At 42.3% G+C, this 23,793-nt stretch overlaps 1 protein-coding gene across 11 annotated transcripts in view; it reads left to right on the top strand.

Moving 5' to 3' along the window:
- Positions 1 to 4,966: 4,966 nt before the first annotated feature.
- UHRF2 (ubiquitin like with PHD and ring finger domains 2) overlaps positions 4,967 to 23,793 on the top strand; it is a 110,876-nt gene continuing 92,049 nt past the window's right edge. For 3 of the 11 annotated variants that reach the window (XR_001107323.2, XR_001107324.2, XR_001107325.2), the window contains exons 1-2: positions 5,213 to 5,411; positions 12,819 to 13,049. Coding sequence is in view for 7 of the 11 variants with exons in the window: in XM_012451378.2 (XP_012306801.2) it covers positions 5,259 to 5,411; positions 12,819 to 13,049 (384 nt within the window). In the remaining 4 variants the exon portion in view is untranslated. Of the gene's footprint in view, positions 5,412 to 12,818; positions 13,050 to 23,793 lie in introns of all 11 variants that reach the window. The other 8 variants (XR_010344368.1, XM_012451382.2, XM_012451380.2 and 5 more) reach the window with 4 other exon arrangements.

Raw genomic sequence — 23,793 nt, 5'->3', positions numbered from 1 at the left:
GAGTGTGTGCCACCACACCCAGCTAATTTTTGTATTTTTGGTGGAGACAGGGTTTCACCATGTTGGCCAGGTTGGTCTCGAACTCCTGTCCTCAGATGATCTCCCCACTTTGGCCTCCCAAAGTGCTGAGATTACAGGTGTGAACCACCACACCTGGCCTACAGTGAACTTTCCTATCATGCAGGCTCAGGTAAACTGGGGCCCCTCTGATTAGTGGCTGTGTTGCTATGAATGTCCCGGCTGATTTATTTACTTATTTGAAATCTAGCCCCTTTCAAAGTTCAGTTTTATTATGTGGCACTTAGCACTTAGCACAGGTGACTCCTTGCTGGTTTGGTCTGGTCTGCTGGGGGTTAATACAGGATCAGTCTTATAAATTTTGTTGTTTTTTGTTTTTGAGACAAAGTCTCACTCTGTTGCCCGGGTTGGAGTGCAGTAACACGATCTCAGCTCACTGCAACCTCTGCCTCCCGGGTTCAAGGGACTCTCCTGCCTCAGCCTCCAGAGTAGCTTTGATTACAGGCACATGCCACCATGCCTGGCTAATTTTTGTATTTTTAGTGAAGACAGGGTTTCATCATGTTGGCTGGGCTACTTGAACCCCTGACCTCAAGTGGTCCTCCCACCTCAGCCTCCCAAAATGCTGGGATTACAGGTGTGAACCACTGGCGCCAGACCCTCATAAATTTTGTTAAACACTCTTGTCAGTGGAAGAAATAACTAATTGATTCAAAGACCCCCAGAAAGTTTCGGCAATCAGAAGGACAAATTGCAGAAGACAGGCAAATTGCAGAGGAAGGCATAAGATTGAAAACGAGGATACATTTCAAGTTTTTAGTGAGAATCCCAGGTCCCCACTCCTAACCTGAGCCATCAGTTTGTCCAAAGAACCAGGACTCTTGGACTCTAGGACTGCAAAGAACTCTTGGACTGTTGGACTCTAGGACTGCAAAGAACTCTTAAGACTGAAAAGAGGTAGAGAGTGGCCCTGGAGGAGACAAAGGAAGACATCCAACATAAAAGGGCAGATGAAAAGGTATTAATCATAGATTCAATTCATTTTTAAAAAAATAAATTACTGCCTTTGGGACAGTAGTTGAGAAACAAGACATTCTGAAGTATAAGATTCAGGAATTTGTATTACAATCAACCTTTTTGTTTGGCCTCTTGACTTGAACAAATATTGGATCATGACTGATGGTATAAACTTCAGTATTTGCTTTTCATCCATGTAAATAATTTCTCTTTATTTTTCCTTGTTCATATCCAAATGGTTTTAGCTACACACTTGGTAGTAAGGCGTGATGTGCCAAAACTGTCTTGGCCAAGCACGGTGGCTCATTCCTGTAATCCCAACACTTTGGGAGGCTGAGCTGGGTGGATCCTTGGAGGCCAGGAGTTCGAGACCAGCCTGGCCAACATGGTGAAACCTCTGTCTCTACTAAAAATACAAAAATTAGCCAGGCGTGGTGGTGTATGCCTGTAATCACAGTTACTTGGGAAGGCTGAGGCACAAGAATCACTTGAACCTGGGAGGCAGAGGTTGCAGTGAGCCAAGATTGCACCACTGCACTCCAGCCTGGGCAAGAGTGAGATTCCATCGCAAAAAGTAAAAACAAAAACAAAAACAAAAAACAATAAAAACTGTCTAGTATTGTGGTTTTTGTCAGAGAACTGGCTTTTTTCACAACTGGGCTGATGCCTAAGCACACAACAACAGTATTGTACGCAAAGAGAGAAAACAGTACACAGCACTATATGGAGAAGCACAGGAAGGGTGTATTTTGTTATATATAGAATCATTACTTGCAATTTTTTGTATATACCCTAAGTTGCCTACTGCACACATACATTTATGTTTCCAGAGGTAATTCATTTCGTCTGCGGGACAAATATATCATTTTTGAGTCTTACATGGATCCATACACAAATCCTATGCAATCTCAGTAGGTGCCTAATTTTGACAGTAGTCTTCCCCCACCCCCCTACCCCACCAGAGTTCTCCATTAAAGCCCCAACACATTAAGAAAGATAAATCTCATGAGTGTGTACAGGAGGTCTTAACAAGTCCCTCTTTAAGAACGTTCCTATTTCTCTTTAATACTTCAAACTTCTATTTCCAGTGGTCAGTTAGACATCTCCAGCTAGACAGATACTGTATTTTGGATGCATTTCAAATGCAACACAGCTCATTTGGAACTCATTGCATTTTCCCAACTTGCCTCCTCTTCAAGTTCAGAGCATCACCATCTGCCCAAGCCATCAATTTAAATCTCCTAAACTAGAAACTTGAGACCTATTCTCAACGTTCCATTTTCCTCATCCTTCATATCCACAATCCTACAAGTTTTATAGGCTTAATTTTCTGGAATACATCTTCTCTTCTCCTACTTACCACTACTAATTTCAATATAACTCACACAATTGCCTCTTCCCTAAACTTTCTGACAGTAAGTTCTTGTCATCTCACTCTCCCTTACTTTTTTCCTAAGGCATCTGTCCAGATTCCTTTTGCTATTATTCCAAATCCATGTTAATAGAACCATCTACTCCTTAAAAACGTTAGTTTTTCCCTGGGGCCCACAAAAATCATCTGCTTTGAATGTTAATTTTCACACACTGCCCTACTCTATTTAGTCACTCATTCTCTACTTTTTGTCTTTGTTTAAGCACTCTTTCCTCTTTGGGCGTACTCCGTTTTTCTAAATCTCCATAACAACGGCACTAAAATAATTTATTGTATACTACTAAGGGATAGTATGCAAAGCACGTTACATTCATTAGGTATTTCAAGCACCATTTTACACTGAGGAAATTGAGGAAGTAATTTGTACAAGATCACATTTTAAGCAAGCAGTAAAACTGGGATTACAATTCCGGTCTATCTCAATCCGCAAACTGAACATTTAAATACTACCATGTATCACAGAACTCGTGTGAAGTTGTACAGCTACCTTTAAGCTTCCAGATCATTCTCGTTCCCCTTCTCTCAACTCTAATCATGGTTTTTACCAACATCAGTGTTTAATACTAAATTATTCTTTAATGTTTTATTTTTGTTAAATCTTATCTCAACTAGATTGTATTTTTTGTGTGTGCGAGAAGGAACTAAAAAAAAAAAAATAAACGTAACTCCACAAGGCCATAGCATAATTTTATAATAGTAAATAGTTTTGCCTTATTGGGGTAAGTAGTACGTGTGCTTTAGGCAAATTTAGTTGGTGCAAAAGTAATTGAGGTTTTTACTGTTGAAAGTAATGACAAACTGCAATTAGTTTTGCACCAACCTAAATATCTCATTTACATAAGTAATAATTACTCAATATTTGCTTCAACTAAAATAGGAGCAGGCAAGTGAACTGTATTTAGAGGTTCTAGGTGACTGAAATACTCACAGGGCAGAAACACAAAATATGTATGTGAAGTTCATTTTTTCTGTCTCTCCTGTGTTGGGCCATCTTTTCTTTTTTTTTTGGTCCGAGGAAGGAGTCTCACTCTATCGCCCAGACTGGAGTGCAGTGGCGTGATCTCCGCTCACAGCCTCCGCCTCCCGGGTTCAAGCGATTCTCCTGCCTCAGCCTCCCAAGTAGCTGGAACTACAGGCACCCGCCATCATGCCCGGCGATAGTTTTTTTGTATTTTTAGTATAGATGGGGTTTCATCATGTTGGCCAGGCTGGTCTGGATCTCCTGACCTCAAGTGATGCGCCCGCCTTGGCCTCTCAAAGCTGGGATTACAGGCCTTAGCCAGTGCGCCCGGCCTTTCTCTTCTTTTGAATGATATATTACTGGCCTTGTCTGTGCTTGTAATTATTTTAGCTATTCGTTAGTTTATTATAAAAATGATACTCTACCTTTATGGGAATAATTAGCACCAATCTGAATATTCGAGAATTTTGGCAAATACGAAGTCCAAGTTGTCTTGTTTTGTTTCCTTTTACATGCTCTCTCTCTTCTGGAGAAGAAATATTTTCTTTTAAAATAAGCCCACTCACCCCCACCCCCTCGACTCAGCTGTTAGCAGGGAAGGATTAAGTGTGGGCGGGTAAGCCCTGTTAGGTAGCGCTGCCTTAGGCCCACTTCTGAGAATTTAATCCTAGTAGGGTCTTTGGAGTTCTTCGGAGGCGTGTAGCTCTGCATTATTTAAAACTGTTTTCTGCACACCCGCAATCCCTTAGGCCAAAGGCTCCCCTAACGCGGAAGGTCTACGAACAGCAATGTCCGGAGCTAGAGAGTGGCCCTTCCCGCAGCTGCCCCGGCTCCTCCAAGGCCGGAGGGCCGGCTGGGAGCGCGGCGAGCCCGAGAGGGCAATCCAAGCGACCCACACGGCCTGCGGATAGGCCTGGGGCTGCCGCCTCCGCCAGGCGACGGGAAACCCTGGGAAGCGGGTTTCCGCGAAAAAGCAGCATTGCGGCCAGGCGGGAAACGTGTTCGCGAAGCAGGGCAGGAGGGCCCCCCGGGCCTTTCCGGGGCGACCGGACCCGCCAGCCCGCGTGGCGGGAGCTTTCCAGTTGAGCGCGGTAGAGCGGGCACATTTCCTTCTGTTCTTTCTCAGAAGTTTAGGCCGCACCCGCCTACGCCCCCTTTCCAGGATCATACAAGTGCACGTCAGGGTTTCTTATTTTTGGTGTTTTTGAGGCAAATGACCATATCCGCTAGGCCTGAGGAGTCACCCGCCCCCTCGGCCCTGAAACCAGGCCTCAAAACGGCAACCGGTGTGGGTAGCCGCCCAACCGTCCGAAACCCAAAGGCTAGAAGGCGCGCCCCAGGGGCCAGGTGCAGGCAGCTGGGCAAGTAACGGCTTTTGGTAGCCCCGCCCCTCCGACCCGCCCTCTCCATGCCCGCCCTTTTTCGTTCCCTTGGGTCTGTAACCGTCTCCTGGGCCGCTTCCTCTTTAAGGCGGAGCCCGGCGTGGATCTCGCGAGATCCGACTTGGCGCCGTGACCTCCATGTGGGAGCTCCAGCTCTATAAGTAAACACTCTGCGCGGCGCAGACATGGCCTCTTTCTATTTTTGAGGCGGTGGCTGCGGTAGCTTCTGAGAGTGGTTCCGGTCGTCTCTCCTTAGCTCGGCTGGTCGGGCGTGCGGGTGAGAGTCTCCGCCGTTTCTCGGGCCCGGCGTCCGGTCGGTCCAGTGCGCGCGCTCGCCCGCCTGCCGCGGAGGGCCCGAGCCGCAGGGGAAGCGGCGCGAGCCGGGCGGGGCGCGCTGCCCCGAGCGCAGGGGTAGACAAAGGGGATCGGCTCCTCTCCCGGCGCCAAGATGTGGATCCAGGTTCGCACCATCGATGGCTCCAAGACGTGCACTATTGAGGACGTGTCTCGTAAAGCCACGATTGAGGAGCTGCGTGAGCGGGTGTGGGCGCTGTTCGACGTGCGGCCCGAGTGCCAGCGCCTCTTCTACCGGGGCAAGCAGGTGAGATGCGCCCGCCGCGCTCCTCGGGAAGCCGGGGACCGGAGCAGCTGGGCTTCTTTGGACCGGCAGGTCCGAGGACTCGGTGCGCCGCGCGCGCGGGGCTCACCTGGCTGCGCTGCGGCTGGGTGGCCCCCGCGAGGCGCAGGGTGCGGGGCCCAGTCCCGCTGGGTGTCGGGCAGTGGGTCCTTGCCAGCCCCAATTGCAAGTGCGCTCCGCGGGGTCGAAGGTGAGGGCGTCTGGAGCGCAAATCTCTCACGGTTTGTTTTTGGTAGGACAGCGACCGTAAGCACTGGGCGCCCGGGTCCCTCGCTTCCCGCGCTCGGCGGGGCCTGGGAGCGCAGCGGGTTCTGGCGGCCATGCCACCGCGCGGGAGACTGGGAGAGCTGGCCCCTCCGGCTCCTAGCGGCTGACCCGGCTGAGCGTTCGCCTCGCTTCCGTGTCTTTTCCGCGTCTTTAGCTCTCAAATAGGGGAAACTCAGGAATTGAGCTCTCAAGAAAAAGAACCCTACCTCTGCTTCCTGACTGTGGAAGGATTCGCGCACACTGAAAGGGTTTTCAGAACTTTTCGTCCCTCTCCCTCTTCTCTTCTAGGTTTGGAATGTCTCGAGGGAGGTTAGCGACCTGGGCTTGAAGAAGCGGTCGGTGTAACCCGGGACCGGGTTCACGATTGCCCAATATAGGCCAGAGTTTTTATTCCCAGAGTGAAAAAGAGTACAACACTGTTTTGCTCTTATAACTTTTCGCCTTCTAATCCTCATCTCTTTCACGCTTTTAGTACAGCACTGCAGCATAGCCAGCGGTGCATACTTGAAGACTCTTTTTGGCCATCTCTGGTATTTTCATGGTATGGCTATGATCTGGCCGGTCTGATTTTTTTTTTTCCCCCTGTTCCACAAGTCTCTCATAGTCTATACCTAGACATTCAGACCTATCATATTTTTCTTTGTCTTCATGTTTTTAATACACAAAAAAGTTGGCATCCTGAGTTGATAGACCACAGTTTGGCTCCATTCCTGTGGTTTGAAATAAATGTAGCTCTTTGATTCGGTAGAAATAGCCTACAGTTGCAAACTACTTAAAAGGAATATTTTCCTTCCCTTCACAGGCTTAGTCTTCGAAGACTGTCCAGGAATTTCACAGTAACAAATTACACTTGGGGAAACAGAGGGCTTCTCCTTCCCCTTCTTTAAAATAATGTTACAGCACTTTGGATTGGTGTTTGCAGCCAATTTTATACAGACTCCTTACTGTTTGACTTGTAAAAACAGATATTTAGTTGTAAGCTTTGCTTTTGAAATAATTGTACACTACATAGGTTTGTTTTGCTGTGCCTCAAGTGGCTGATACCGTTTCCTTTTGATCATAAGTGAAAAAGCATATAATCAAGTCTTCTGTATTTTGTTTTTTAGCTAAGGACAAACAGTACCTGAATTCCTAGGACACTGGTGATTGCAGCGTCAGGTAGAAATGAAGGATGTTCCTGGGCAATACCCCTAAAATCTTTTTTTATCAAATATTTTTAAATAATTATCTAATACGAGATTGGGTTAAATTCAAGGAAACAAAGTAGACTTTGAGTAAACCAGGACACTCCAGATTCCGGGGAAAACTGAGGATAACAACCTTACACTTCTTCCTCATAGTCGATAATTCACTACTTTGGTTTCTTCAGCCCAGTGATAAACCAGTAGGGATGAGAAATAGACCTTTCATGCCAGCCATTAACTTGGAGACAGAAAAGAAAGGTCATTTGTACCAGCTGTGTTCACTTCCTTATGCGCTGACCATAACTATGGCAGTGAGTGTTATCTTTATTGGTCTTTGGAGCTCCACAGATGAGGTAGCCTGCCTGTAGCAGGTAGCTACTAGATTGATATCACAGACAGTCCCCATCCTCTAAAATACCATGTCCTCATTGGAAAAAGGTACCCCTTTTTCAAAATGCTTTACTGCCACATAGTGAAAAATGTCATAAATTGTAGGCACAACATTTATTTTTGTTTGAGTAGTATCCCCCCATCCCCATTCGTAAATTAGGTTGCTGCTTTTAAACTTTGGTATACATCAGAATCGCTTGTGGATGTTTATTTTATTTTTATTTATTTATTTTTTTTGAGACGGAGTTTCGCTCTTGATACCCAGGCTGGAGCGCAATGGCGCGATCTCGGCTCACCGCAATCTCCGCTTCCTGGGTTCAGGCAATTCTCCTGCCTCAGCCTCCTGAGTAGCTGGGATTACAGGCACGCGCCACTGTGCCCAGCTAATTTTTTGTATTAGTAGAGACGGGGTTTCACCATGTTGACCAGGATGGTCTCGATCTCTTGACCTCGTGATCCACCCGCCTCGGCCTCCCAAAGTGCTGGGATTACAGGCTTGAGCCACCGCGCCCGGCCTGTGGATGTTTATTATAGATGGTCAGCTCACCCCAGAACTGCAAGTAGTTGAATTGACAACTACGCAGGTGTTAACAGAATCCCGTGGGAGATTCTGGTAACACCTGAGTAGTTGTTAATTCAACTACTTGCAGTTTAGAAAATGAATGTTGAAAGATAGTCTCCTACTAGTCTCTCACTATTCAAAGTATGGTCCCTGGATTCTCAGGACCAGCAGCATTAGCTTTACCTAAAATCCTCACGCCAGACCTACTGAAGTTGACCTACTGAAGCAGAATCTGTATTTTAACAAGGTTCCCAGGTGATCGGTATGTAAATGAAGTTGGAGAAGCGTTGTTAATTGACTCCACGTTTTTTTTTTTTTTTTTTTTTGAGACGGAGTCTTGCTGTCTCCATGCTGGAGTGCAGTGGCCCCATCTTGGCTCGCTATATCCTCCTTCTCCCTGGTTCAAGCAATTATTACCCTGCCTCAGCTTCCGAAATAGCTGGGACTACAGGTGGGCGCAACCATGCCCTACTAAGTTTTTGTATTTTAGCAGAGATGGGGTTTTACCATGTTGGGCAGGATGGTATCTCCTGACCTCGTGATCTGCTCACTTCCACCTCTAAAAGTGCTGGGATTACAGCTGTGAGCCACCTTGCCCAGCCTTGACTCCACATTTGAGAGTCAAAAGAGACCTCCAGTTCAGGGTTGTATGTAAGTTCTGGTTCGAATAGGGTAACATGCTGTGAACATTCTTATCTGGGAAGTTGAGTTTGAGAGGCACGCTGAATGGGTCTTTTTGAGGAAGAGTTATTATGTTGGTGGATCTCCAGATCTTTTGAGAATCCAGAGTTTTTCCTGTTTTAAAGGATTCCCCCTCCTCTCCTGTCATTCTTTCACTCCTTACCACTATAGAGATGACCTTAAAATAGATTACAATGTGGGGCATGAACCATAGTTGGAAGAAGTTGCCCCTCCTCCTTGGTTTTCACACAATATAAAAGTACTTGCTATTTAAAGGAATATCTATGTATATGTTACATATGATGTGTATACAACATATATATAATATGTGATAAATATATAAATGTTGTTATGCCCTTCACTGGTATCCCTAGTCAGTAGGTGCTTGGGAATGACTTCCCCACTCCCCTCTCATCCACTTCCACTTGGTATGTACTTTGTTTTTTTTTTTTTTGAGACGGAGTTTCGCTCTTGTTACCCAGGCTGGAGTGCAATGGCGCGATCTCGGCTCACCGCAACCTCCGCCTCCTGGGTTCAGGCAATTCTCCTGCCTCAGCCTCCTGAGTAGCTGGGATTACAGGCATCCGCCACCATGCCCAGCTAATTTTTTGTATTTTTAGTAGAGATGGGGTTTCACCATGTTGACCAGGATGGTCTCGATCTCTTGACCTCGTGATCCACCCACCTCGGCCTCCCAAAGTGCTGGGATTACAGGCTTGAGCCACCGCACCTGGCCGGTATGTACTTTCTAGTGTTCCCTTGCATCATTGTTTCAGTTCTTGTTACCTGGAATTTCTTCTTTCGACCCAGTAAAAATTCAAAAGTGTTGTCTGACAAAAAATGCTTAACCGGTTATTCTTGATTCTTTAGTATTGTAAATCCTGCATCTCCATCTTTGAGTATAGCAGCTCTCAAACATTTACTTCTGAAGCATTGATGGACCTAAGTTACATGCTTCTGACACATAGATGTTTGTAATTGCTAAATGACCCCTTCCTTTTTTCCCTACTTGGAGCATACTTTGAGTGTCAGAGATAACTTTCAATTTTCACTTTCATTAAATATGGAAGAACTTCAGTATTTTTCAAGTAAATCATCTCAGCACTTCACTGCTCTTCATAATATGTGAAGCTTTGTGGAATAAAGCTCTGTGGAACGTGTTAATGCAATAGATAACAATCACTATTGTGGGAAGACTGGAGGAGTACCCATGAAATAGGGAAGGAGTGGAACTGAGTTTAAAAGCCTGTCATAGCAAGCATGAGGTAAGGTGGTTATATTTTACTGTGGATATAACTTAATATAGGGCCTCATGCCTTGCTTGAAATGCTTAGACATTTGCTTAGACATATGCTCTGACTTACGACATTTTTCCTGTCAAATCAAGTTTTAAAAAGTACCACTTGAAACAGCTTGTATTTACTCCTGACAATCATTTAGTAGAATCCAACCAGGAGTTGAATGTAGAAATAGCCCCAACATCCCTCTGATTCTGGTTCCTCAAACTTCAGTGGAAAAATATTCTTTCAATTTCCAATAGTTTTATCGCTTTAATTGCTACCTTCATTTTTGGAAATATCCTACTAGTTAATTTGCATGTTTTATATTGTTAGAGTTTATTATCTTTGAACACTTCCTTTTAAAAATAGTCATAATGTCTATCAGTTATATCTTATGCTTTTTCAGCTCCTCCAGAATTAGGTATTTTGTTTGGGTTTTTTTGTGGGGGCTGTTGGAGAATGTCAAAATGATGGTGTGAATGCAGTGTTTGCACCTTGAGTTTTCTGGGTTTTTTTCCTCCACTACAGGAGTTAAAGATTAGAGGGTGTTCTTTTTTTTGTTTTTAATCAAGGAAGCAATATTCACATCCCTATCCTTATTAGGGCTTATTTGCTTACTGACTTGGGATACTACTTAGGCTTATTTAGAGTAAGTATGCTAATTTGTGAGGTGGTATATAAGTTAATTCCCTGACTAAGAGATTTGTGAAATTCTTGATACCTTGTTCTATTTGACAAACGTGAATACTTGCAGTGTTTGAGATAGTGCTTGTTGGGTTCTTGGACTGCCTGAATTCAAATAACTGATCTAGTAGATTAAAAGTTTTAAAAAAATTCAGGACAAACTTTTATTTCCTTTTGGTTGACTTCTCAAATATGGTCTTACTATGTTAGAGTTGTAGGTGTTGAAAAGTAATCCATCCTGGCATTACATCTTTTGTATTTTTGGGTTTCACGTGAAACCCCCTTTGCACTAAAAATAGAAAAAATTAGCTGGGCATGGCGGAATGGGCCTGTAGTCCCAGCTACTCGGGAGGCTGAAGCAGGAGAATCACTTGAACCTGGCAGGTGGAGGTTGCAGTGAGCCGAGATCACGCCACTGCACTCCAGCTGGAGTGCACGCCACTGCACTCCGGCGAGATTTGGTCTAAAAGATGAAAAAAAGAAAAAAGTAATACATGCAAAGAGTAGAAAATGAGCACTTTAAATATTATGTTTCTGGGAAAATGATAGTTCTGGCCTGAAAGGAGTTGAGTTTTCTTTCATTTTATCGTAGTGAAATTGCCAATTGAACTTTATATAAGGAAACAAAATGGAGTCTTAGGTTCCTAGGGCTTCTGTACTAATGTATCAAAACCTAGATGGCTTAAAACAATAGAAATTTACTGTCTCACAGTTCTGCAGGCTAGAATGCAAGGTGTCAGCAGGGCCATCCTCTTATAGCTCTGTTGGTGGGATCCTTCTTTACACTTTGCTGGAAATCTTGTTCCTTGGCTTGTGTTAGATACATCACTCCAGTCACATGATTGCCTTTTTCCTTCCTGCTGCTGCTTTCCGAATGTCCCTCCCCCACTTTTTTTTGAGATAGAATTTCACTCTTGTTGCCAAGGCTGGCATGCAGTGGCACAATGGCTCACCAAGACCTCCACCTCCCGGGTTCAAGCGATTCTCCTGCCTCAGCCTCCTGAGTAGCTAGGATTACAGGTTAGCTGGGATTACAGGTGCCCGCTACAACACCTGGCTTACTTTGTATTTTTAGTAGAGACAGGGTTTCTCCATGTTGGTCAGGCTGGTCTTGAACTCCTGACCTCAGGTGATCTGCCCTCCTCGACCTCCCAAAGTACTGGGATTACAGGCGTGAGCCACCATGGCCAGCTGACTTAATATCTTTTTTTAAACAATGAAACACGGCCGGGCGCAGTGGTGAAACACGGCCGGGCGCAATGGCTCACGCCTGTAATCCCAGCACTTTGGGAGGCCTAGGCGGGCAGATCACAAGGTCAAGAGATTGAGACCATCCTAGCTAACATGCTAAAACCCCGTCTCTACTGAAGATACAAACATTAGCTGGACATGGTAGTTGTCTGTAGTCCCAGCTACTCAGAAGGCTGAGGCAGGAGAATTGCTTGAATCTGGAAGGCAGTGATTCAAGCAATTGAATCTGGGAGGTTGCAGTGAGCTCAGATTACGCCACTGCACTCCAGCCTGGGCGACAGAGAGAGACTCCGTCTCACAAAAAAAAAAAAGTGAAACACTGAGCTGATGACTTAACGTCTTTATGAACATGAGGTTATAAAGCAACTTTGAAAATTCACCTTTCTTGAAGTTTATTCAGGCACTGATTAAAAATAAAACTTGAGAAATTAAATTAGTTTAACGTTTTTCTGTGTGGGTCATAAGGTTACAGCAACAATGAGACATTTTGGATTTTATTTATTTTATTTTTGAGACAGGGTCTCTGTTGCCCAGATGTGCAGTAGCATGATAACAGCTCACTGTAGCCACAACCTCCTAGGCTGAAGTGATCCTCCCACCTCACCCTCCTGAATAGCTGGGACCACAGGCATGTCCCACCACACCTGAGTTTTTTATTTTATTTGTTTATTTTTATTTTTTGTAGAGATGGAGTCTTGCCATGTTACCCAGGCTGATCTGGAACTCCTGGGCTCAGGTGATCCTGCCACCTTGGCTTCCTAAGCTGGTCTGGAACTCCTGGGCTCAAGTGATCCTGCCACCTTGGGATTACAGATGTGAACCAGGGAGCCCGGCCTATTTTTTGTTTAAATGGCTAGCAGTGTTCTCTGTAGTTAATATGGAATAATTATTAAGAATTTATTGGGGTCCAGAGAAGATGCTGACATCAGAGGCCATTAAGTAATTAGAATGGTTTTAAACTCACCAAATTATAGTGGTATGGATTTTAAGTTTGGCTAGTACATTTGAGGAACAGAAATGTAAGAAAATACATTTTAGAGAAGCATTTCAGTATTCTTTCTTTTTTTTCTAGTTGGAAAATGGATATACCTTATTTGACTATGATGTTGGACTGAATGATATAATTCAGCTGCTAGTTCGCCCAGACCTTGATCATCTTCCTGGCACATCTACACAGACTGAGGCAAAACCCTGTTCTAATAGTTCACCTAAAGTAAAGAAAGCTCCGAGGGTGGGATCTTCCAGTCAGCCATCTACATCAGCTCGTGCCCGTCTTACTGATCCTGGCTTTGGAATATATAAGGTATGGTGTTTTCTTCAGGCTTACTGTTGTGAGAATACAAATAAATCTCTTTTCTGTCCATGATGTTGTGAATAAGTAAATACTGATTGCCATTTGAAAATAAAGATTGGAATGTTAATATTGTAACTTTTTTTTTTTTTTTGAGACAGTCTGGCTCTGTTGCCAGGCGCCAGGCTGGAGTGTAGTGATGTGATCTCGGCTCACTGCAACCTCCGCCTCCCAGGATCAGGCAGTTCTCCTGCCTCAGCCTCCCGAGTAGCTGGAACTACAGGCGCACACCACCACCCCCAGCTAATTTTGGTATTTTTTAGTAGAGACGGGGTTTCACCATGTTGGTCAGGATGGTCTCGATCTCTTGACCCCGTGATCCACCCACCTCAGCCTGCCAAAGTGCTGGGATTTCAGGTGTGAGCCACTGCACCCAGCCAATATTGTAACTTTTAAAAGTAGTCTTTTTGAAATTGCTGTGAAATACATAGATGAGTGAAGATGTATACATACAGTTTAAAGATCAATAAAGGAGACACTTGTGTAATTGCACTAAGGTTAAGAAGTAGAATGATTAAAATAACCTTTTTAAAGCCTCCTATGTGTTCCTATCAGAAGATTTCTCCCGCTATCTCCTTAAGAGGTAAACTACTTGTTCTGACTTCTATGCTCATTTTGTTTTTCTTTAGTTTTGTTACTTGTATGTGATTCTCTAGGCAGTATGTTTTGTCTATATTTGAATCTATATAATGGAATTCTACTTTTTCTCAACATTGAAAGATTCTCTGCATATAGCTGTGTTTTATTCCTTTTCACTATTATGTCATTCCATTTTAACATACCATGGTATACTTACCTAATCCATAATTCATACGTACCTGTGCTGCTTATAGTTGCAGCTGTTGTAAACAGTGCTGTTTTTAATCTTCTGTTATCCTGGTGCATATGTTCAAGAACTTCTACCTAGGGAATAGAAGTGCTAGTTGTTCACCCACAGGGTACCGCTGAACTACTATACTTTGTTCCATTGGTCTATTTGTCTAGCTCTGTTCTTATACTGTTATGAGTACTGTAGCCTTATAGACTGTTTTGATCTTCCTCTCTCCTATCTGCCAAATTTCTTTGCTCTTTCAGGATCTCTTGGTTTTCTTGGCTTTTTAATATTTGCATACAAAAACTGTAGAAATAGCTTGTCAAAGCTCTACAAATAATCTGCTGGGATTCTGTGTGGATTGCATCTATAGATCAGCTTGGAGAATCAACATCTACAATGTCGAGTCTTCTAATTCATGAATATTAAAAGACTTGACTTCTCCATTAATTTAGATCTTTTCTTTTCTTTTCTTTTCTTTTTTTTGAGACAGAGTTTCTCTCTGTAACCCAGGCTGTAGTGCAGTGACGGGAACACGGCTCACTGTAGCCTTGACCTGCTGGGGTCAAGTGATCTTCCTGCTTGGCCTCCCAAAGTGCTGGGATTACAGGCGTGAGCTACCGTGCCCAGCTGACTTAGATCTTTGACATCTTAGTTAGTTCTCTTTATATATTTAATATTTTGCTTTATTTCTGGTAGCTTTGTTTTTGATGAAGTTATGTATAGTTGTCTTCTAAAATAGTAATTTGTTTGCTGATATAAAGAAATGAAATTGGTTTCACATTTGTAACCAGCAACCTTTTCAAAGTCTAATAAATTGCATTGAAATAATCAAATGGCAATTTTGCTTTATCCTTTGCTATCCTTGTAACTTTTTCTTAAGTCTTATCAGTTAGGATAAATGGGTGCCTAAACTGTTTTTCAAAGTATTTAAGACGAAAAATTTAAAAATTGGTAGATGAAGTAAATTATTCAAGATTATTCAAATGGAGATAATTTTGGATATATGAAAAAATGCCAACAGATCTATATATGTATATAGCAAGATTAAGAAGAGATATAACAGAACTATGTTCCAAAAAAGGCTTGAGTGGCTGAATTGTTTTACACCCATGAAGAATAGATCATTATAATATTACCTAAATTGAGCCACAACATAAAGAAGGAAAACTACCTATTGCTTTATAAATTGAGTTTAATATTGCTACTGAAACATGATAAGAAGCACATCAGCATCACTAACATTGATAGAAAAGCTAAGTTCTACTCAGCAAATATAACTATGGCCATATTCACTTATTTAACTTGTTTTTTTAAAAATCACGGCTGCTTATTAAAAACATATTACTGTAAGCAAATATGGTTTGTCAGGATGTGAGTAGAGTTCATTATTAGAAAATGTTTTAGTATAATTCACTGTACTAATAAACCAAAGAAAACAAATTAATTTAAAATGTTTTCTGCATTTAAATACTCAAGTCATTTTTGACTTTTTTTTTTTTTAAAGGAAACTCCTGGTAAGAAGAACAGACAAAATAGGTTAATATTTCAAACCACATTCTACACCAGTATTCCCTTTAATGACAAGCCAGACAAGGAAGCCAATTAATGCTTCCTTATTTGACATCTATCTGGAAGTACTAGATAATACAGTTAATCAGGAGAACAAAATAAAATGTAAATATTAGAGAAGGCAAAGTTACAGCTGATGGATACCTGGGAAAGCCGATAAAATGTTTCAGAAAGTTATGAGCAATCAGTAAAGTGGCTGAGAAAATGTTTCAGAAAGTTATGAGCAATCAATAAAGTGGCTGTCTTCAAATTTAACGTTGAGCTACTGATAGCTCAAGGAATTTTTACGTCGGTTAGAACAGGAAAAAAATTTGCAATAACAAAAGGTAAAATCTGGGAAAAAGTTAAGACATAAATTAAAGCAGTGCTGTGTAGGGGTCAGAAATAAGATAGAATTTACAGCACTGAAAGCCAACTTGCCGTTTTTTTCTGTTACTCATTGATTTCATCCATCTTTTAAATACCAATGCTTTCTACATTTTTTTACATTATTACTTTTTTATTTGTGTTACCACCTCCATCATTATATTTAAACAAATAAACTTATTTTACAACAGCTTTAAATTTACAGCAAAATTGAAGGTAGAGTTCCCATATACTGCACACCTAGTTTTCCCTCTTAACATCTTAAGTTAGTATATTTGTTGAAATTAATGACCCATATTTCCTTAGCTTTTAGCTAATGTCCTCTTTCTGTTGCAGAATCCCATTAGGATACTATACTGTGTTTAGTTTTCACATCTCTTTTGACATTGGCTGTAACAGTTTCTCAGGATTTTTTTTTTCCAATTACCATGACCATTTTGAAGAGTTCTGGTCAGGTATTTTGTAATATCTCCCCATATTAGGATTGATTTGTTTTCCTTATTTGTCTGGATTTGTTTTGGGGAGGAAGACCACAGAGGTATTTTCATCACATAACTAGGACACATACTGTTAATATTGTAAATGTGCTAAGTATAACTTAGGTTTTACATCAATAATATTAACGCTGATGTGAACCTTAATCATCTGGCGGGGTAGTGTTTGTCAAGTTTCTCCACTGTCAAATTACCCTCCACACCCTCTTCCTGTCTTTCCATACTGTACTGTTTGAGAGAAAGTTATGATGTACAGTCTACACTTAAGGAGTGGGGAGTTAATGTACTTCACTGCCTTGAGGGCACAGTATCTACAAAAATTACTTGAAATTACTTAACATGGGAGATGTCTTTTCTTTACCAGTTATTTATTGAGACATTTACATCAGTATGAACTCATGCTCAAATTGTTCTACTTTAGCCATTGAAAGCTCATTTATTTGATGGCTATGTCCAGTTGACATATCCCCATTATTGTGGGGTGTTTTTTTTTTTTTTTTTGTATTTTAGGTTATGGGGTACATGTGAAGAACATGGAAGATTATGGCATAGGTACACACATGGCAGTGTGATTTGCTGCCTTCCTCCCCATCACCTATATCTGGCATGTCTCCCCATGCTATCTCTCCCCAACTCCCCACCCCGCACTCTCCCTCCCCTATTTCCCCCCGACAGACCCCAGTGTGTGATGCTCCCCTTTCTGTGTCCATGTGTTCTCATTGTTCAGCACCACCTATGAGTGAGAACATGCAGTGTTTGATTTTCTGTTCTTGTGTCAGTTTGCTGAGAATGATGGTTTCCAGGTTCATGTCCCCACAAAGGACAGGAACTCATTGTTTTTTATGGCTGCATAGTATTTCATGGTGTATATGCGCCACATTTTTCCTGTCCAGTCTATCATCAGTGGGCATTTGGCTTGGTTCCAAGTCTTTGCTATTGTAAACAGTGCTGCAATGAACATTAGTGTGCATGTGTCCTTATAGTAGAACAATTTATAATCCTTTGGATATATACCCAGTAATGGGATTGCTGGGTCAAATGGAATTTCTATTTCTAGGTCCTTGAGGAATCACCACATGGTCTTCCACAATGGTTGAACTAATTTACACTCCGACCACCAGTGTAAAGTGTTCCTATTTCTCTACATCCTTTCCAGCATCTGTTGTCTCCAGATTTTTTAATGATCGCCACTCTAACTGGCGTGAGATGGCACCTTAATGTAGTTTTGATTTACATTTCTCTAATGACCAGTGATGATGAGCATTTTTTCATGTTTGTTGGCCTCATATGAATGTCTTCTTTTGTAAAGTGTCTGTTCATATCCTTTGCCCACTTTTGAATGGGCTTGTTTATTTTTTTCTTGTATATCTGTTTTAGTTCTTTGTAGATTCTGGATATTAGCCCTTTGTCAGATGGGTAGATTCCAAAAAAATTTTTTCCCATTCTGTTGGTTGCCGATTCACTCTAATGATTGTTTCTTTTGCTATGCAGAAGCTCTGGAGTTTGATTAGGTCCCATTTGTCTGTTTTGGCTTTTGTTGCCAATGCTTTTGGTGTCTCAGTCATGAAGTCCTTGACTATTTCTATGTCCTGAATGGTTATGTCTAGGTTTTCTTCTAGGGTTTTTATGGTGTTAGGTCTTATGTTTAAGTCTTTAATCCATCTGGAGTTAATTGTAGTGTAAGGTGTCAGGAAGGGGTCCAGTTTCTGCTTTCTGCACATGGCTAGCCAGTTTTTCCAACACCATTTATTAAGTATGGAATCCTTTCCCCATTGCTTGTTATTGTGAGGTTTGTCAAAGATAAGATGGTTGTAGATGTATGGTGTTGCCTCCGAAGCCTCTGTTCTGTTCCATTGGTCAATATCTCTGTTTTGGTAACAGTACCATGCTGTTTTGATTACTGTAGCCTTGTTGTATAGTTTGAAGTCCTGTAGTGTGATGCCTCCAACTTTGTTCTTTTTGCTTAGAATTGACTTGGCTGTGCGGGCTCTCTTTTGGTTCCATATGAAGTTTAAGGTGGTTTTTTCCAGTTCTGTGAAGAAGGTCATTGGCAGCTTGATGGGGATAGCATTGAATCTGTAAATTACTTTGGGCAGTATGGCCATTTTCACGGTACTAATTCTTCCTAACCATGAACATGGAATGTTTCTCCATCTGTCTGTGTCCTCTCTTATTTCGTTGAGCAGTGCTTTGTAGTTCTCCTTGAAGAGGTCCTTTACATCCTTTGTTAGTTGTATTCCTAGATATTTTATTCTCTTTGTAGCAACTGTGAATGGCAGTTTGTTCTTGATTTGGCTCTCTCTAAGTCTGCTACTGGTGTATGGGAATGCTTGTCATTTTTGCACATTGATTTTGTTTTCTGAGACTTTGCTGAAGTTGCTTATCAGTTTCAGGAGATTTTGGGCTGAGATGATGGGGTCTTCTAAATATACAGTCATGTTGTCTGCAAATAGAGACAATCTGACTTCCTCCTTTCCTAATGGAATACCCTTTATTTCTTTTTCTTGCCTGATTGCTCTGGCTAGAACTTCCAATACTATATTGAATAGGAGTGGTGAGAGAGGGCATCCTTGTCTAGTGCCAGATTTCAAAGGGAATGCTTCCAGTTTTTGCCCATTCAGTATGATATTGGCTGTGGGTTTGTCATAAATAGCTTTTATTATTTTGAGATACGTTGCGTTGATACCTAGTTTATTGAGAGTTTTTAGCATAAAGGGCTGTTGAATTTCGTCAGAGGCCTTCTCTGCATCTATTGAGATAATCATGTGGTTTTTGTGTTTGATTCTGTTTATGTGGTGAATTACGTTTATACACTTGGTTATGTTGAACCAGTCTTGCATCACTGTGATGAAGCCTACTTGATCATGATGGATAAGCTTTTTGATGTGCTGTTGCAGTTGGTTTGCCAGTATTGAAGATTTTTGCATCTATGTTCGTCATGGATATTGGCCTGAAGTTTTCTTTTTTTGTTGAGTCTCTGCCGGGTTTTGGTATCAGGATGATGTTGGTCTCATAAAATGATTTGGGAAGGATACCCTGTTTTTGGATTGTATGGAATAGTTTGAGAAGGAGTGGTACCAGCTCCTCTTTGTATGTCTGGTAAAATTCTGCTGTGAACCCATCTAAACCTGGGCTTTGTTTGGGTGGTAGGCTCTTAATTGCTGCCTCAACTTCAGCCCTTGTTATTGGTCTATTCAGGGTTTCGACTTCTTCCTGGTTTAGGCTTGGGAGGATGCAAGTGTCCAGGAATTTATCCATTTCTTCCAGGTTAACTACATTATGTGTATAGAGTTGTTTGTAATAATCTCCGATGATGGTTTGTATTTCTTTGGAATCTGTGGTGATATCCCCTATATCGTTTTTTATTGCATCTGTTTGATTATTCTCTCTTTTCTTTTTTATTAATCTGGCTAGTGGTCTATTTTGTTGATCTTTTCGAAAAACCAGCTCCTGGATTTATTGATTATTTGAAGGGTTTTTTATGTCTCTATCTCCTTCAGTTCTGCTCTGATCTTAGTTATTTCTTGTCTTCTGCTAGGATTTATTGATTATTTGAAGGGTTTTTTATGTCTCTATCTCCTTCAGTTCTGCTCTGATCTTAGTTATTTCTTGTCTTCTGCTAGGTTTTGAGTTTTTTTGATCTTGCTCCTCTAGCTCTTTCAATTTTGATGATAGGGTGTCGATTTTAGATGTTTCCTTGCTTCTCATGTGTGCATTTATTGCTATATATTTTCCTCTAGACACTGCTTTAAATGTGTCCCAGAGATTCTGGTATGTTGTGTTTTCGTTCGCATTGGTTTCAAAGAACATCTTTCTTTCTGCCTTCATTTAATCGTTTTTCCAGTCAGCATTCAAGAGCCAGTTGTTCAGTTTCCACGAAGCTGTGCGGTCCTGAGGTAGTTGCTGAATTGTGAGTTCTAACTTGATTGCGCTGTGGTCTGAGAGACTGTTTGTTACGATTTCCATTCTTTTGCATTTACTGAGGAGTGATTTACTTCCAAGTATGTGGTCAATTTTAGAGTAGGTGTGATGTGGTGCCGAGAAGAATGTATATTCTGTGGATTTGAGGTGAAGAGTTCTGTAAATGTCTATTAGGTTTGCTTGATCCGGGTCTGAGTTCAAGTCCTGGATATCCTTGTTAATTTTCTGTCTCGTTGATATGTCAAATATTGACAGTGGAGTGTTAAAAGTCACCCACTAATGTGTGGGAGTCTAAGTCTCTTTGTAGGTCGTTAAGAACTTGCTTTATGTATCTGGGTGCTCCTATATTGGGTGCGTATATATTTAGGATCGTTAGCTCTTCTTGTTGCATTGATCCTTTTATCATTATATAATGCCATTCTTTGTCTCTTTTGATCTCTGTTGGTTTAAAGTCTATTTTATCAGAGACTAGGGTTCCAACTCCTGCTTTTTTTTGCTCACCATTTGCTTGGTAAATCTTCCTCCATCCTTTTATTTTGAGCCTTTTGCATCCTTGCATGTGAGATGGGTTTCCTGGATACAGCACAACGATGGGTTTTGACTTTTTATCCAATTTGCCTGCCTGTGTCTTTTGATTTGGGCTTTTAGTTCATTTACATTTAAGGTAATATTGTTATGTGTGAATTTGATCCTGCCGTTTTGATGTTAGCTGGCTGTTTGGCCAGTTAGTTCATGCAGTTTCTTCATTTGTGTCCATGCTCTTTACCATTTGGTATGTTTTTAGAGTGGCTGGTACTGGTTGTTCCTTTCTATGTTTAGTGCTTCTTTCAGAAGCTCTCGTAAAGCAGGCCTGGTGGTGATGAAATCTGTGAGTAATTGCTTGTTCATAAAGGATTTTATTTCTCCTTCACTTTTGCAACTTAGTTTGGCTGAATATGAAATTCTGGGTTGAAAGTTCTTTTCTTTAAGGATGTTGAATATTGGTCCCCACTCTCTTCTGGCTTGTAGGGTTTCTGCTGAGAGATCCGCTGTGAGTCTGATGGGCTTCCCTTTGTATGTAACGCGACCTTTCTCTCTGGCTGCCCTTAGCACTTTCTCCTTCATTTCAACCCTGGCTAATCTGACTATTATGTGCCTTGTGATTGCTCTTCTTAAGGAATATCTTTGTGGTGTTCTCTATATTTCCTGGACTTGAATATTTGCCTGCCTTGCTAGGTTGGGGAAGTTTTCCTGGATAATATCCTCAAGAGTATTTTCCAGCTTGGATTCATTCTCTCCGTCACATTCAGGTACACCTATCAAATGTAAATTAGGTCTTTTTACATAGTCCCATATTTCTTGAAGACTTTGTTCATTTCTTTTTACTCTTTTTTCTCTAATCTTCCCTTCTCATTTTATTTCATTGAGTTGATCTTCGACCTCTGATATCCTTTCTTCTGCTTGGTCAGTTGGGCTGTTGAAACTTGTGTATGCTTCTCGAAGTTCTTGTGTTGTGTTTTTCAGCTCCATCAATTCACTTATAATCCTCTCTAAGCTGTTTCTTCTCGTTAGCATTTTGTCAAACCTTTTTTCAAGGTTCTTAGTTTATTTGCATTGGGTTAGAAGATGTTCTTTTAGCTCAGAGAAGTTTGTTATTACCCACCTTCTGAAGCCTGTTTCTGTCAATTCATCAGACTCATTCTCCATCCACTCTTGTTCCCTTGCTGGTGAGGAGTGATGATCCCTTGGAGGAGGAGAGGCGTTCTGGTTTTGGGTGTTTTCATCCTTTTTGCTCTGGTTTCTTCCCATCTTTGTAGATTTGTCTACATGTCTGTTGTCTTTGTAGTTGTTGACTTTCAGATGAGGTCTCTGAGTGAAAGTCCAGTTTGTTGATGATGAAGTTATTTCTTTCTGTTTCTTAGTTTTCCTTCTAACAGTCTGGCCCCTCTGCTGTAGGACTGCTGAGGTCCACTCCAGGCCCTGCTTGCCTGGGGATGACCTGCAGCGGCTTCACAACAGTAAGGGTTCCTGGCAGTTTCTTCTTCTGCTATCTTTGTCCCAGAAGGATGCCTGCCAGATGTCATGAGCTCTCCTTTATCAGGTGACTCTTTTGATATACGGGGGTTGGGTAGCTGCTTGAAGAAATAGTCTGTCCTTTATAGGAACTCAAGTGCTGAGCTTTGAGCTCTGTTCCATTCAGAGCTGCTGGGCAGGTGCATTTAAGTCTGCTGTTGCAGAACTCATAAACGCCTTTTTTTTTTTCCCCCTTGTGCTCTGTCCCAGGGAGTTAGGGCTTTTTTTTTTTTTTTTTTTTTTTTACTAGTTTCTGTCATGCTGCTGCCTTTTTCAGGGCTGCCCTGCCCAGCGAGGAGGGAGCCTAGTCACAGTCTGCCTGCACAGGCTTTGCTGAGCCACTGTGGACTCCGCCCAGCTCCTGAGTGAACTTCCCTGCAGTCCTGTTTATAGGGGTATGTTAGAACTGCCTTGCTAATGGTGGCCCGCCTCCGCAGTGGTGGACTACCTCGGTAGTGGTGGAGTGCCTCAGTAATGACGGACACTCCTCCCCCACAGAGCTGGACCATCCCAGGTTCAGCTCTGCTTGCTGTGAAACTGAATCCTGAGCGTTTCAGGTTGCTGTTTTTTGTGGGGATGGGACTGGCCAAGCTTGATCACCTGGCTCCCTGCCTCAGACCCCCGTTGTTTCTTTTTTTTTTTTTATTCAGTTGAATGGGTGACTCTCTTCCCGGCATCCGTCAGCAGTTGAAACGGCACCTGGATTTGTGTGAGATTTTGTGCAGGGATGCCCTGAGCCAACTGACACAGCTGCACTGGGCGCTCGTGGTGCTTTTTCGCCTGGGAATCTCCTGGCTTGGCTCCCTGTTTCAGTCCCCTTTTTTTTTTCAGTTGAACGGGCGACTCTGTGTCCCAGGCGTTCCAGTCGCTTGTTGAAAAGGCACCTGGATCTGTGTGATTTCCTGAGTGGCGACCTCCTGTGCCAGCTGAAATGGTCGCGCTGGAGATTCGTGGCGCTTTTTTGCCCGAGAATCTCCTGGCCTGGCTCTCTGTTTCAGTCCTGTTTTTTATCAGTTGAATTGGTAACTCTGTCTCCCAGGAGCTCCAATCGCCAGCTAAAATGGCGCCTGGACCCATATATTTTATGTGGGGACCCGCCACGCAGTTGACCCGTGGGGCTCCTCTGCCTGGGAATCTCCTGGTCTGTGGGCAATAAAAATCCATCTGGAAATGCGCTGTCCACTCACCCTGTGCACTTTTGCTGGGAACTGCAATCCTGGGCTGCTTCTATTCAGCCATCTTGGATCCTCCCCGGATATTTTGTTTTCCTTAAGAATTCTTTGACTTTTTTTCTTTTCTTTTTTTTTTTTTTAATATTTTACTGCATTTTAGGTTTTGGGGTACATGTGAAGAACATGCAGGATTGTTGCGCAGGTACATACATAGCAGTGTGGTTTGTTGCCTTCCTCCTCATCACCTATATCTGGCATTTCTCCCCATGTTATCCTCCCCAACGCCCCACCTCCCGCTGTCCCTCCCC

Source organism: Aotus nancymaae, unplaced genomic scaffold (assembly GCF_030222135.1).
Source record: "Aotus nancymaae isolate 86718 unplaced genomic scaffold, 86718_ANA_hifiasm-v0.15.2.pri h1tg000003l, whole genome shotgun sequence".
Classification (NCBI taxonomy): Eukaryota; Metazoa; Chordata; class Mammalia; order Primates; family Aotidae; genus Aotus; species Aotus nancymaae.
The sequence above is the reverse complement of the archived record's forward strand: the minus strand, read 5'-3'. Positions and strand labels throughout refer to the sequence as shown.